Source organism: Physella acuta, unplaced genomic scaffold (genome assembly GCF_028476545.2).
Source record: "Physella acuta isolate Inbredline_101_S28 unplaced genomic scaffold, ASM2847654v3 ptg000146l, whole genome shotgun sequence".
Classification (NCBI taxonomy): Eukaryota; Metazoa; Mollusca; class Gastropoda; family Physidae; genus Physella; species Physella acuta.
Genome location: NW_026731665.1, coordinates 219,287 through 235,055, shown reverse-complemented (window position 1 = coordinate 235,055; position 15,769 = coordinate 219,287). Strand labels below are relative to the sequence as shown.

At 38.1% G+C, this 15,769-nt stretch overlaps 1 protein-coding gene across 14 annotated transcripts in view; it reads left to right on the top strand.

The window, feature by feature from the left end:
* Nucleotides 1-13,899, top strand: part of LOC131935501 (ras GTPase-activating protein nGAP) — a 217,575-nt gene extending 203,676 nt beyond the window's left edge. For 11 of the 14 annotated variants that reach the window (XM_059291912.1, XM_059291901.1, XM_059291907.1 and 8 more), the window contains 9 exons: nucleotides 381-529; nucleotides 1,073-1,148; nucleotides 1,487-1,577; nucleotides 2,364-2,474; nucleotides 2,662-3,198; nucleotides 5,099-5,257; nucleotides 5,934-7,817; nucleotides 8,249-8,451; nucleotides 9,565-13,899. In XM_059291912.1, the coding sequence (XP_059147895.1) occupies nucleotides 381-529; nucleotides 1,073-1,148; nucleotides 1,487-1,577; nucleotides 2,364-2,474; nucleotides 2,662-3,198; nucleotides 5,099-5,257; nucleotides 5,934-7,817; nucleotides 8,249-8,451; nucleotides 9,565-9,841 (3,487 nt within the window). In that variant the 3' untranslated portion in view covers nucleotides 9,842-13,899. The remainder of the gene's footprint in view (nucleotides 1-380; nucleotides 530-1,072; nucleotides 1,149-1,486; nucleotides 1,578-2,363; nucleotides 2,475-2,661; nucleotides 3,199-5,098; nucleotides 5,258-5,933; nucleotides 7,818-8,248; nucleotides 8,452-9,564) is intronic. The other 3 variants (XM_059291905.1, XM_059291909.1, XM_059291902.1) reach the window with 3 other exon arrangements.
* The last annotated feature ends 1,870 nt before the right edge of the window (nucleotides 13,900-15,769 follow it).

Genomic DNA, 15,769 nt, shown 5'->3' with positions numbered 1-15,769 from the left:
CGGGCAGATGAGGCTCGTTAGCTGGGGACAGCCACTCTTCTAGGAGAGACAACTCCAAAATTAAACAACTGCTGCCTTGTAGTTTGTTCTTTGTTGGACAAAGGCTATGGAAGCAAATCCAAAAAGAAAAGCAGGCTGAAATTGGAGTCAATGGCCTCAATGGCGCATAACCAGTTGACACGTAACGCTTAATTGTGTTGGAGGTGTGGTCGAGTCTGCAAAAAGCTCATGGTTGATACATTCGAACAGTCTCGAGTTCAAACCCACTGGCAGATAAATCTCAATCCCCTTCAACACTAATAATTAAGAACGAAGAAGAAGAGAAAAAGAAGATTGCTTAGTTGTCAGGTTTGTAAGGTGAGATTTTAATTTTGTCGCAGTGAGATGAGAGAAGTGTTTGCCAGCTTGCGTAATCGCTGCAGTGACAGGGGCAAGGTGGACTACAGTGACAACCTAATCAGCGGCTGCATATTTCTGCGCTTCCTGTGTCCAGCTATACTCTCACCTAGTCTGTTTAATCTCACACAAGGTAAGTCCTACTCACACCTAACCTATTTATTCTTGGGTAAATAATTTATGTTTATTTTTTAATCGATAGCATTACCTGCTTTATACAATTTTATTCTTATGGATTTATCAGACCACTATAAAAGTTGATTTATCTAACCACACTATCAAAAGTTGATTTATCTAACCACACTATCAAAAGTTGATTTATCTAACCACACTATCAAAAGTTGATTTATCTAACCACTCTATCAAAAATTGATTTATCTAACCACACTATTAAAATTTGATTTATCTAACCACACTATTAAAATTTGATTTATCTAACTACTCTATCAAAATTTGATTTATCTAACCACTCTATCAAAAGTTGATTTATCTGACCACACTATCAAAAGTTGATTTATCCAACCACTCTATCAAAAGTTGATTTATCTGACCACGCTATAAAAAGTTGATGTAACTGACCACAGTATTAAAATTTGATTTGTCTGACCACACTATCAAAAGTTGATTTATCTGACCACTCTATCAAAATTTGATTTCTCTGACCACTCTATCACAGAATATCCCAATGAAAGGGCCTCAAGAAACCTGACACTGATAGCCAAAACCATCCAGACCCTAGCCAACTTCACACAGTGAGTCCTTCATCTTTTGATTTCATCATTTTTGTCTTCAGAAATTGTTAACATTTTAAAATAATTTTATAAGTTGTAGAAGAATTTTAAAAATATTCTGCATTCATTTATAAATACTGGAAGAATTTTTTTTTTTATTCTGCATTAAACAGTCATTTTTTTTTTTTTATTTTATTTTATTTTTTTTTTTTTTTTTTTTTTTTTTTTTTGTTGCTTTAAATAATTTGTAGATAGTGGCAGAAATTTGTCAAAAATTTACTGCATTTAACTGTAAACTGTATTAGAAATATTTTTATGATAATTTATAAAATGTTAAAGAACTATTTTTGTTTGTCCAGGTTTGGGGGCAAGGAAGAGTTCATGCTTTTCATGAACGCCTTTGTTGAGAAGGAGGAGGCCAACATGAAGGCATTTTTACACAAGATCTCTGTAAGTCGCAGTTTGCTTCAGTTTACATTAGCCACTGTAGGAGCTAGCATTTATCTGTTTTGGTTCTTTGCTAGTCCCAGTGTTTTATTAGTCAAATGACATTTATCAGTTTTGGTTCTTTGCTAGTCCCAGTGTTTTATTAGTCAAATGACATTTATCAGTCTTGGTTCTTTGCTAGTCCAGTGTTTTATTAGTCAAATGACATTTATCAGTCTTGGTTCTTTGCTAGTCCAGTGTTTTATTAGTCAAATGGGTACCAGCCTCATATATGTTTACATGATTACCAATTAGTCAGATACTTATTGACAATTATCAGATATTTTTTTAAATTACTTTTATTTTCAATTAAAACAATTAACATCAAACGTATGTGAATGTGATTGTTTGTGGTAAAATATATACATAGTAAGTAGTAAAGTAAAGTTCCCTTTCAAACCTGACGGTCTATGGGGCAAGTGATGTAGAGCTCACTTGTTTATGGGACCCTAGCATATGAAGGGATAATGTCCAGAGGCCTTTACTTTCCCTAACATGAGTTAGGTACCCATTAGAATTGGGTGGACTCAGGGAAGGTCTTTTGACTTGAACCTGGATTCAAACTTGAGACTTAAGAGGTTTCCAGAAACTTAAAAGATTTACAGGTTAGCAGCCCAGCTAAAACTGATTGTTTAGTTTCTTCAGCAACTGATCTTGACAGAATTTTAAATTTACATTTTTAATGTTTGGTTGGATGAAACGTGTGTCTTGTGTTCCTTGTTATTTACTCACTGATTCTCTAATGTACAGAGTAAGGAACCAGGGAACCAGTTCCTCCAGTTTGATGGCTACATTGACCTCGGCAAGGAGTTGTCTGTCCTGCACTGTTTACTGCTGGAGTGTATGGAGAAATATTCTGAGGTTTGCCTCCCCTGCTTGTTAGTTTCCTCATACTTGTCTCCCCTACTAATGAGGGCAGAGCTTTCAAAACCAATTCAGTGTTAACTTTTCATTTGCTTAAAAAAAAAAAAAAAATTTTTTTAGAATGTTATGTAACAGTCTGGTAATTTATGTTGTAATAAAATAAAATAATTTATTATTGTTTCAGACATCAGGGAAACAGTTTGAACCGTTGAGTAAAATCCTTAACACACTATCCAACGCTTTTGACGACCCCACTCTGGGACAGAAGAAACCCAACAGGAAGTCACAAATCTACGACAACCTTGTCCACATTCCCAGCCCAGGGAAGGATTCTCCGCAGAACAAGGTGGCGCCGCACACTAAACCAAAGCCTAAGAACATGACGGTCTCGTCCCCCACAGAAGCGCTGAAGGACATGCTTCGTATTTGTGGCGAGTCTGTCGAGGACCTCCCAGCACTGGCCAACAGGGGGAACAAATCTGATGCAGGGGAGGTAACTACCCATACAAATATTACCTCGTCTACGCATACCATGGTTTCGAGTGTGAAGGGAACTCATCAGGTTTTTAACAAGCAGTCGATCAATGAGACCTGGACGCAAATGGTTAACGCAGCCGATAGAGTAAAAGGGGATTTTGTTGACTTAGTTCCTATCCCGTTTATGGATGAGGATATGCAGTGTTCATCACTAGACATGGAATCTAATACAGTAGCCAGTCAGGTAATATCAGTAGACCCACACGTTAACACAAGTCAGGTATATTTAGTAGATCCACACAACACAAATCAGGTATATTAAGTAGACCCACACGTTAACACAAGTCAGGTATATTAAGTAGACCCACACTTAACACAAGTCAGGTAATATCAGTAGACCCACACTTAACACAAGTCAGGTAATATCAGTAGACCCACACGTTAACACAAGTCAGGTATATTAAGTAGATCCACACGTTAACACAAGTCAGGTATATTAATTAAGTAGATCCACACCTCACACCAGTCAGGTAATATCAGTAGACCCACACCTCACACCAGTAGACCAATACTTCACTGGCTTAACTTACAAAAATATAAGTCTGCTGCACATCTTAGTTATTGATAAACTGAAATATTTTGGACTTGAGCATCTTAAAGCATTTTATTCACTTGAAAACTATCAAAGCATGTCTGAAAATTTATAAAGTAATTGATGAAGAAAGAAACAATTTCTTTTAAAAAAAAATTTAAGTCTTATGCTAACAGTTCTTAAACCTTTAACAATTTTAAAACTTAACACCTGTATGAGAAGTTACAAAAGTTGTTTCAAATTTGAATTTGCCAAGTATACATCCACCTGGTACAAAGACATTAGCTTCAATGCTTATGAGGACTTGGAAATTTAGCTTGGTATCATTGAAATTAGTCTATAAAAGGAGGTGAATCCGACTAATTAGACAGAATAATTAAACAGATTGTGTTCCATCCTGTTGATGAACTCTGCATAAGTTACCTGTAGATGTGTCCAGTGGGTTGATGGGCAGCAATGGGTGGGGGGGTGTTTATTTTTTAGACCTGACACACACCATTGAGATGGCATGTTGCCTGTAGATAGTTTGCATGCTATATCACCATATGTAACTAGTGTTCTGTGTCACTTATTCACTGGTATCAGCTGATGCTAAAAGTTATCACTATGTCGTCATTAATATCATCACTATATGATGATTATAATACTCTTTATTAAATGATCACCGTAATCTCTATATGGTGATCAGAATCATCACTCTATGACGATTCGAATATTCTTTATTTGATGATCAGAATCATCAATTTATGGTGATTAGAATATTCTCTATTTGATGATCCATATAAGGACTACATGATTAGTCAAATACTCTTTATTTGATAATCAACATTATCGCTATATGATTTAAAATACCCTCCAATTTGATGATCAACTTAATCACTATATTATCATGATTAATGTTTTCCATTTTTGAACCTCCGAGTACAGCAATTATAACTCCTTCTAATCAACAGTAACTTTGTTTGATCTAGTTATACTGACAGTTTGCTGTTGTCCCATGTTAATAAGTTGGGGACCATACCACAGTGCTTTAATCAATCTGCTTCACTAACCCTAGGCCTATGTGGGGGTTTTTAATTAATTAATTACACAATCCACAAATTTAAAATGTTACTGAAGTAAAAAGAAAATTTTAAATGAAAGTTAACCTTTTTTGGAGTAATTATTTTTTTACCCTATTTTTTGAAAATTCTAATTGCGTTTATTGTTTGTTTTTTTTTTTGGAAAAAAAAACAGGTCAAATCAATTTTATTTTTATTTTTTTAAGATGTCAAAATTACTTCTATTTTATCCGCTAGAAATATTTTGTATTTCTTAAACTTCAACGCAACTTAACTTTAAGCATCTAGCCAGTTGTAGTAAAAAAAAAACTTATGGCTATTCCTGGTATCTTACTTACTCCCTATTAACCATTAGTAAAAACAAGTTCTGGCTATTCCTGGTATGTTACCTACTCCCCCCTAAATCTTGTGGATATTCCTGGTATTTTACCTCCTCCCCCCTAAAACTTGCGGCTATTCCAGGTATGTTTTCTACTCCCCACCATCCACAGGTGTCCAGCCAAGTGTCAACTCTAGACTCGTCTGGCTACCACTCCCTGGGGCGTAGCCAATCGCAGTCTGACTCCCCAGTTGACTCTGGGGGTCAAGGTCAGGTCATTGAGTTGACCCGGGAGGTCACGCGCTCCCCGATCATTTACTACCCAGCAGCTGTGAGTTGTGCATTATTCACCCTCGTGTTGTCATGGTAACCCGCTCTGTGCTTGTTGTTGTTGCCTCCATTGACCAGGGTTTTGTCCTACAAGTTCATGTTGTATCAGTTTGTTTTTTAACTTTATAGATCTAGTCTAGTCACCAACCATCAAGAACAAAAGGTCCCAGAGCTTCCAAATGAAGATTTCTTTTTCTTCAACATCTTTATTATGCTAACTGCACATCAAGAAACATTTATGGAAAAAAAAATGTCACTTTGCTAGAAATTTATTGACCAACATTCAGACTTATCTGTTAAACTAACATGTAGTTTACTAAAGCATCCATATAAACCTATATGATAGATTTCAAGCTCCACCAAAATCTGCTGCACCTGTTTCTGCCATATAACCTTGCATGATGCTACTAACATGTACTCAAGTGTTTCAATTGTGCATTCATACCTCACTATATAACACTAATAATCACTCACGTTTGAATCACTTCATTAGTTATTTTTTATTATTGTTTATGTTGTGTTTGTCTAGTTATAATATTATGTTTATCTTCATCATAGTTTTTTTTTAGTAAACTGCTATGTGTTTGTTTTGTGATTTAGTAGATATATATATTTTTGTTGTATTCTATTAAAAGTTTAAAATATCTTTTTGTAAAGTTGTTCTCTCTGTACTTCAGACCCAGGTTCAAGCCCCACAGCCTCTGGCGTTTGCAAACCCACTCTTCCGCCATCAGCAACAACCGCCTCGGCCAGCCCCCTTCAAACGCAACGGCAACGGAGTTGAAACCCACCGTGGTATGACTCTGAGTCAGGCCCACACCGTTCTCCGTAAATCCAGTGACTCCTCTCTAGACAGCAGCGATGACTCCTCGTCTAAACCCCAGCTTGCTTTTGTCAAGACGTCTGCGGTTGAATCTTCGGACTACCACGCAACGATAGCGCCGTTAAAAAACCTCTCACAGCTGTCAAGTTCCAGCAGTGATGACAGCCTTGACGGGCCGACTAGCTTGAACGTCGCCATGAACAGCTCCCATTCCTCAGCTTTTGTTCACTCAACCTCGGCCAACTTTATTTCATCCAAGACTTCTTCCAAAACCTCCTCGTCTGTGATGTTGTCGTTAGGTAACAGTGCCATGAACGGGTGCAGCACCTTTCCCCGGCGCCATAACCGTCAGCAGGAGCAAACAAACACAGCCACTGATGTTAGTCCGCCGCTACCCCCGCGGGATGCGTTGGTCACTGCGGATTCGGGATCCCCCGGATTAAAAGGATCCATCTACCACAGACAGCTGTCCAACCCCGCCCACAGCCCTGCCAGTGTTCAAAACCCTCGGCCCACGAGGACATTTCAAAACAGGGCCGGGCTGACCACCACCCCAACTGGACATGTACAGCAGAGGAATTTCCCTGGGAAAAATTCTGTGTTTCAGAGTAATGTGGATAGCAACACTCAGAGACAAGCCCAGAAAGTAAGTAACCCAGGGCCTAAAGGATTTAGTTCATCAAACAATAGCCCTGCTAGTCAGCACAAGCTGGATAGTCTGACCGCTAGCCCGGGGTTGTACAGGAGCAACCCCCTTGCTAACAGCTCCAATATCAACTCTCCTTCTCTGAACTCCCGCCCACAGAACATCACCCACAGGCCGCCCGTGTCCTCTGGGGGTGGGTGGCAGGTGGCCCAGCATGTGGAGAGGTCAAGCTCCTCCCACGAGTCGAGCAGCAGCAGCGACTCGTCCCCACAGAGCCTGGTCAGGTCGACCCAGCACAACATGCACGAGTCCAGCAGTGCTCACAGCATCAGCTCCGCCCCCTCGTCCTCCCAGCCCTGGGGGTACACCCCCTCCCACAGTGATTCTAACAGTTCAATCAGCAGTCTGACCAAAATCAACCCCCGCGCCCCGGTGCGGAGTGACTCCAGCGGGTCTCTGGGTGGACTTAACATTTCTAGAATCTCACAAACCCCGAGTGACTCAAACAGTTCCATGAGCAGCGGCAACAACAACACCAGTGGCTTGACCGGTTCAAATCCTTCCAGCACCAACCAGCTGGACAACCATTACTTCAACCACGTCAACCCTTTCAGTGCCAGGCTCTCGAGTGTCAGCGACAGCCAGATCCACACCAGCTCGCTGCAGTCCAACCCCCTGCCTCAGCCACCAGCCTTTCTCACATCCAAATACTCCGTGGTCCACCCCCAGCCCACCAGCCCACGGACGGAGCGGTCAGCGTCCTACCACTCGACTACAGACTCAGCCAGCTCTGGTTCCAGCTCTCGCTCAGCCTGCATAGCCTCACGTAGCATGGATCTCGGATTTATCGGCAAAAACCGAGGCGAGCCTCTCAAACGAGCCTCAACAGATTCAACCCTGAGCCAACCTGCTGGAAGCTTGTCCCCAACTGGGCCGGGGCCATCTCGGCCACTGTCCAGGGATGAGAGCATGCAGTCCACGTCATCGTCAAACAACGCAGCCAATCGCAGGCTCTCACCCCAGTCCACAGTACACATGGGGATCAGCTCAGTGCAGAGGAAACTTCAGGAGCAAGAGAGAACTAAACTTGAGGTAATCATCTTTTCTGTCCTTTGTAGCAGTGTTTTAACTGGGATAATCTGTTTTTATTCAAATTTAGACTCTTAAAATTAAGTATCTATCACCTTCAATTTTTAGTTCTGCTTAAAAAAAAATATTTGACATGTTATAAAAAAGCATCAGTCCATTATTGATTGTCTTACTACTATGTAAAGACTTTAAGATTAAATAATATTTTGGATATACACTGGCAATAGCATGTCAAAAAATTAAAGTTTTGTAGTTACAATTCTTGTTACACAGTGTATAACAGTCAACAACTTGAATTGATAGCTAGAATTCTTGTATAACACTTAGTCAACAAGTTGAAACTTTGTAGCTAGAACTCTTGTTATCTCTACTCTTGTTATCTCTACTCTTGTTATCTCTACTCTTGTTATCTCAACTCTTGTTACCTCCACCAGTACGAGCAGGAGGTCCATGTCCTACGTCAGCAGTTGCTAGAAGCCCAGGAGAAGCTGCAGCAGGCGGAGATGAAGCTGCTGGACCACGAGGTAGACACACACAAGCTCCTGGACGAGTGGCAGTACAGACTGGTGGAATCGGAGGAGAAGATGCGGAGACAGCAGGCGGAGAAGGACGAGCAGATGAAGGCTATCATGACCAAGTCAGTTTTTGCTTCACATCACAGCTGCGGGTTTATTTATTTTGTTAGGATATCATTATACTTATTCCTAAAGTAAAGTAGCTACACATCACAGCTGCTGGTTTATTTATTTTGTTAGGACACCATTATACTTATTCCTAAAGCAAAGTAGCTACACATCATAGCTGCTGGTTTATTTATTTTGTTAGGACACCATTATACTTATTCCTAAAGTAAAGTAGCTACACATCACAGCTGCTGGTTTATTTATTTTGTTAGGACACCATTATAATTATTCTTAAAGTAAAGTAGCTACACATCACAGCTGCTGGTTTATTTATTTTGTTAGAATATCATTATACTATTTCCTAAAGTAAAGTAACTACACATCATAGCTGCTGGTTTATTTATTTTGTTAGAATATCATTATACTTATTCCTAAAGTAAAGTAGCTACACATCACAGCTGCTGGTTTATTTATTTTGTTAGAATATCATTATACTTATTCCTAAAGTAAAGTAGCTTCACATCATAGCTGCTGGTTTATTTATTTTGTTAGAATATCATGATAATTATTCCTAAAGTAAAGTAGCTACACATCATAGCTGCTGGTTTATTTATTTTGTTAGAATATCATTATACTAATTCCTAAATTAATCACAATTTTAGGGATGGTGTGGTTGAATGGTAGAGCATTTGACTGCTAACCTGGTAGTCTTGAGTTCTGATCCTGGGCTCAAGTCAGTAGGACATTACTGAGTACACCAAGCTCTAATGGGTACCTGACTCACATTAGGGAAACAAAGGGAGCCTGGGCATAGTGCCGACCACATTATTTCCTTTTATGCCGAGGTCACTGAATCAGGCACACTCTACTTTATCTGCTCTATGTGTCTTGGGTGCGAAGGGCTAGGATGATGAGATAAAATAGTGCTCTCTAACCATATTCCTGTGTGGGCTAGAAGTTTGATACAACCCTAGAAAAAAGATTAAAGATCCTTGCCAAAAATAATAAACAGCAGCTTTTTTTGCTAATGCTACACTTGCAAAATGATGTTTATATTTTTACAAGCACAAAATGTAATTTATTATAAATTAATTTGATTAACCTTTGACCTGTTGTGTGTATTCCAGGCTACACACCATTGAAGAAGAGCTGAAGAGAGAACAGGCCGAGATGGCCAGCGCGGTAGAGCACAAGCAACAGGTCATCGAGGTCCAGGAACAGAGGATCCGCAAGCTGGACGAGGCCAACAACAAACTCCATCAGGCGCTGGCCGACCTAAAGGCTCGGGCCGCTAGAGCCGCAGATAACCAGGACGAGAACAGTAACTCCGCACTGGACAACAGCTGTAATGGGGTGGACATTATAACAACTGAGATAGCTGGCTTCAAGACCAGCTCGTGCTAGCTACGATAGGTGGTTTTTTCAGGGTTCAGTGCTAGCTATGATGGGTGGTATTTTCAGGGTTCTATGCTAGTACTATGATAAGTGGTATTTTCAGGATTCAGTGCTATCTCTATAAGTGGGATTGTCATGGTTTAGTGCTAGCACTATGATAAGTGGTATTGTTTGGGTTCAAGACCAGTGGTATTAAGGGATGTTGTTAGGGTTTTTTATATTTAATTAAATAAAACAGGGTGGTCTAACAATGATGGGTTGCCATTTTTAAGGTTGGTGTAATAATAGTGGGTTGTCATTTTAGGGTTATTGTATTGATAGTGCTACAGCAGTTCATCTGATAAAACACATTTTATTACAATCATTATATTTCATAAACTATCCAAATATTGAATAGGGCATTTATTCCTTTACTAGACAACAGCACCAATTCACACTATTTAACTGACTGACCAGAGTCTAAGTCTAGTGGTCAAACTTTCACCCTGTACATATACTGACCTGTACAGCAAGCTACACTCATCAGCTTTAAAAAAAAACAATGATTGTGCACAAAAATTCTGTTTGTTTTAATATTTGTTTTAATTTATTATGTCACTCATTATTGTGGGTTTAATGATCATACATTATTCGCCCATTTTTCTTTCAAACTATTTAAACTGTATGATCAATACTTGCCATAAAATGTACTTAATGTTTTTTTTTATTGTGTATAATGTGTTCATCTTCAAATTTTGTAGATGTGTGAATTTTAATGAATACTGGACTTGTACCATAAAATGTGTATAGAAATGACAAGAAAACCAACACTATTTGCTTATAGTCTTAACCTACCTGTAGCCTGTCTGTTTTTATATTAATTTTCTTTAATCAAGTGTTGAAATTACCTTCTATAGCAGAAGTAAGGCTTGACCAAAATTGTATTAATTATGTAAATTACCTCTAGACAATCAACACATTTTGTGGTTTTGATGTAAACACAATTTTTATACCAAACTTTTTGTTTTGTTTTAATGCTCACAGCAAGGGTAACTAGGGGAAAGTTTTGTTAACAAAATTATACCAATTAATTCACATGGATTGTTTATCAGAATAAAATTGTTCATAGTTGTGGATGTGTTTAATTTGTAAGGTACACTCATGGCTTAATAAGTGTTTGTAATAACAGCTTACATTGGTTGATTACACTTTATGATGTCATGGATGATCTATTTATAGCCATGTATAGTTTCCTGCTGTGACATCCTGTTAATCTAGGTCATGGTCAAGTTACTTTCATTTTGTTACTAAACTCCTCATAAGGCATTTGGCATAATAGCTTAACAAGATATTTTAACTTTGTATTAGTTATTTATTTTTTCATCAGCTAGTGACTTCTTAAGCTTTAAAATATTTTTTTACTTTTTTTTTGTTGTCATTTTGTTTGATTTTGAAAAAAGTTTAAATTTATTTGAACTTTTGGTTCTAAAAATCAACCAATAAATGAGTGTTTACTTCTGTTAAAACATCTCTCATTGGTTGTAAATTAACCAATGAATGAGCTTGTTTTCCGCTTGTCAAGTATTTTGGCTGTGGTGCATTGTACAAAAAAATCTAATCCACTGATTTGTACATTTCTGTTGATGTAAGTCCTTGGTCTGAGTGTGTAGGCCTTAAGGACCTATTGTTTAGCATGTATGGGACCTAGTTCTATGAGACCTATTGTTTAGCATGTATGTTGGCTAGGTCTATGAGACCTATTGTTTAGCATGTATGTTGGCTTGGTCTATGGGACCGACTGTTTCTTGTATGTTTGTGTATAAAGATTAGTTTAACCGGGCAAGTCCAGTGTCCTATGAATCAAAATGTGCAATACTGCTTCACCTGTGAATACTACTGTACCTTGGCATGTCTCTGTTTATCTCTAGAATCTCACCATTCTGTTTCCCATTAACCATGTCCTGTTTCCTCTAAGTATTTTGCTGTACATACATGGGAGTGTTGTTACAATTTTCTTGATATATATATACTAGCTTGTGTTCACTGAGAAAGTTCAAAAATAATTTTTCTTCAAATTATTTCACAATTATGGAACTAATTATTAAAAGAAAGTTGTTTTTTTTTTTTAATCTGTTTAGCAATATGTCATTAAAAAATATTTTGTCTTTAGGGTATTTGCTTTGGACAGCATATTTCGTCTGTATATGTTAGCAAGAGGTCCTACACTAGCTATATATGTCTGTTGTTGATGTTTGTGTAAATAAATGCATCTCTCACCAATTGCTGTCATGATCTTGTCCAGTGTCTTGCTATATCTATACTTAATTAATCAATTAATTAATTATCCACACTTGGGTATAATCAGCTTCACAACAATATTTGACTTTAGGCTTGTAGAAGATAGTGAAGGTAATTTATTGATGGCTTTTCTCAGCTGGTTTCTTATTGTATGGTCTTTTATGTCCAGTCCTGGTGGCCATATGTCCAGTCCTGGTGGCCATATGTCCTGTCTTAGTGGACATATGTCCAGTCCTGGTGGTCATATGTCCAGTCTTGGTGGTCATATGTCCTGTCTTGGTGGCCATATGTCCAGTCCTGGTGGCCATATGTCCAGTCTTGGTGGTCATATGTCCTGTCTTGGTGGCCATATGTCCAGTCCTGGTGGTCATATGTCCAGTCTTGGTGGTCATATGTCCTGTCTTGGTGGCCATATGTCCAGTCCTGGTGGTCATATGTCCTGTCTTGGTGGTCATATGTCCAGTCCTGGTGGTCATATGTCCAGTCCTGGTGGTCATATGTCCTGTCCTAGTGGTCATATCTCCAGTCCTAGTGGTCATATGTCCAGTCTTGGAGGTCATATGTCCTGTCCTAGTGGTCATATGTCCTGTCTTGGAGGTCATATGTCCTGTCAGGGTGGCCATATGTCCTTCACCACATGTCATTCATCATGCCAGGTTAGTTACCTTTAAGCCTAGGGCCTAGTCTTATCATATGTTACATTTTGTTACATGAATATACTACATACTGTAAGCATCTATTTTTTAACTTGATGTGATAGAATACGTGCAGTAAATATGACTCGTGTTTCAAGACCTTGTATAAAAGACATGATTATGGGGAAGTTACTGTATGTATAAAGTAGATGTTGCGGAGTATGATGTTGTAGGGTCTAGGTAACACTAGCTATAGGTTCTTAACCAGATTTGGTGACACGGCTCAGTATTGAAAGTGTGGTCAGACCCTTACAACACTAACAATGTTGTTTTGAAAAAAAAAGCTTGATTAATTATCTTTGGTAGATGATCATATTAGAGAAAGGTTATTAAAACAGAATGTCTTTTAACAATGGTATCCTTGATGAAATTCTCATTAAATTTGTCTTGATTTTGTGCCAGTTCTTTTAGTGGATATTTGCTGGGGTACATTGTGGGATAAGGCATTAGCAACATTATGTAACAAAGGTGGGAATAGTGTGGGATAAGGCATTAGCAGCATTATGTAACAAAGGTTTCTGAGTTGTAGCTGAATTATGTGTACAGTATTTTAGTGAGAGTCACCTGCTTATACTTGAAAAAAAATATGTTGTATATTTTTCAATCCTTGTCAGAACCCCAACATTAGGTTTATTTTGCATTAATATTAATCCTTGTCAGATGTTAGGACCTTTGCATTACATGTATGATATGGTAAGCCCTACATATAATTTTGACAGGACTTTTGTATTGTTATTTTAGAAACCTTGTCAGGACCTCAGAATTTATATGTAAATTTAACCTAGTTAGGACCTCAATATGGGCTTTAGCTTTGTGTGGTTGGATTGTATTTCACTTAAACATAATTTGTTATTAAAATGTTATTGGAATACGACTTTCATAAATTGAATATTACTTGTCACCATCTAGCTTAATTAAAATGGTTAACAGGATGAAACATGGCGTGTTAATTAAGGTAATTAGTGGAACATTGCATATCACTGGCCAGTTTGGCCGTTGGTAAACCACATATGTTGTACAGTGGAAGCTTGTGTGTGCGTGCGTCTGTCTGCTTGTCTGAAAGTAGAAAAGTTTATTAAAAAAAATTCAAAGGTTTATCCCACTTTGTTTTCTATTGTGTTTGTATTTATGTTCAAGGGGGAAATTAAGCATGTTATGTATAGGCCTACTTTCCTGACTATGGTGTTATGCCTACGTGATGTGTGTTGACTTATATCATGGTATCATATATACCTATTCATCTATAGTATATTAATCAGACTCCAGTTCATTGGACGTCTTTGAGGCTACCTAACTCTGCTAGTCTCTTCATATATATTTATATACATGTTTACATATATATATATATATATATATATATATATATATATATATATATATATATATATATATATCCAAACTAATCGTAGATTATTACACATTCATTAAAATGCAACCGTGGGTAAAGTGCGCAAGAAATCTCGCCGGTTGAAGTTGATTAAAATTTTAAATTGTGACCACACACCCACTCACAAAACGACTTTTTGGTACACATTTTTACAACTTTGTGGACACTATAAATAGAAGACCAAAAAGCCAACCAAAGTGTCTTATGGTTAAGAAAAGGACACTTTCAGAGTCACTGGGGTTTTTTTTAGTCATTTAAAAATCTCCGAGAGCCACAAAACCATGCAAGGAGCCGTGCACACAGTGTGAAAAAGGAGAGTGGGTTCAATGGCTAATTTTTTTATATGTATCGGCAATAGACAACTAGAGTATATGAGATGCAAGTCGCTATAGCAGAACAACTCACCGACAGAAAGCTAGTGGGCAGGGGCGGAACTACAGTGCCGCCAGACCCCGCAATGCGGGTGGGCCCACGCCGTTTAGGGGGCCCACGCCGTTTAGGGGGCCCACAGCCGCCCATAAAATATTTTTTTATAGTTAAAATGTAATTGAATTTTCTTGCATTTCTGACCTGATGGTTGTTTTGAAAAAAAGAATACCGTAGCTGTGGTTGGAGTATCTTTATTCTATAGACACCATCCCACTCTCTTGTATATTCTTTTTCCTACAAACACACGCTGTTGTCGGCAAAATTCTTTTGAAAAAACATCAATTGCGCGAGAGGCCGCTAGATATTAAGACGGCATTTTGAGACCATCGCAAATTTGGTACAAGTGTTTCTTCCAGAGTTTTTGCTCCGGGGGGGGGGGGGGGGCACTTGAAATTTTCGGGGGGGGGGGGGGGATCGGTAGACTTTCTTCGGGGGGGGGCGGACACTGTTAAAAGTATATATTTTCTACATAAATTATATACATTTCAGAGATGCCTGGAAGAAACTCTGTTTGGTACTGATGGATAAAACCACATCGGTGCTTTGTTGTCCCTTTTAAGTTCCTTTCTCAGACCTCCCCTCCCGCTCTTACCGCCTCATCAACTAAGCTGGCTCGTATCGGTGGTAGTGTAGACAAACTAACGCTCCAACAACAACGCTGGCTCGAATCGGTGGTAGTTTTGATAAACTAGCGCTCCAACAACTAATATCCAAGAAATAAAGTGCCGACATTGTTTACGTTTAATAACCACTGTTCTAAAATACAAAGGCAAACGTCTCAAATAAATACACAAATGATAGCGTGTTATATATATATATATATATATATATATATATATATATATATATATATATATATATATATATATATATATAAATTAGTTGCGTCACTGGCACCTTGATAGTGGTTTTGTAAATAACAAACAGATAACAGATCTAATACAGTAGTGATGTTATATAGTAGCTAAAATATGCTGTTCCGTAAAAAAATAAATAAATAAACACATTAGCAGTAGTGTGAAAGATAGGCAAACGTTCAAACCACTTCCATAAATTATTTCCCTTTTTCAAATAGTCAAATAGGGGTGCCCAAAAGCTCCTTTTAATAGATTTCTAATAATCAAATTAAACAGCAATTACTTATCTTAA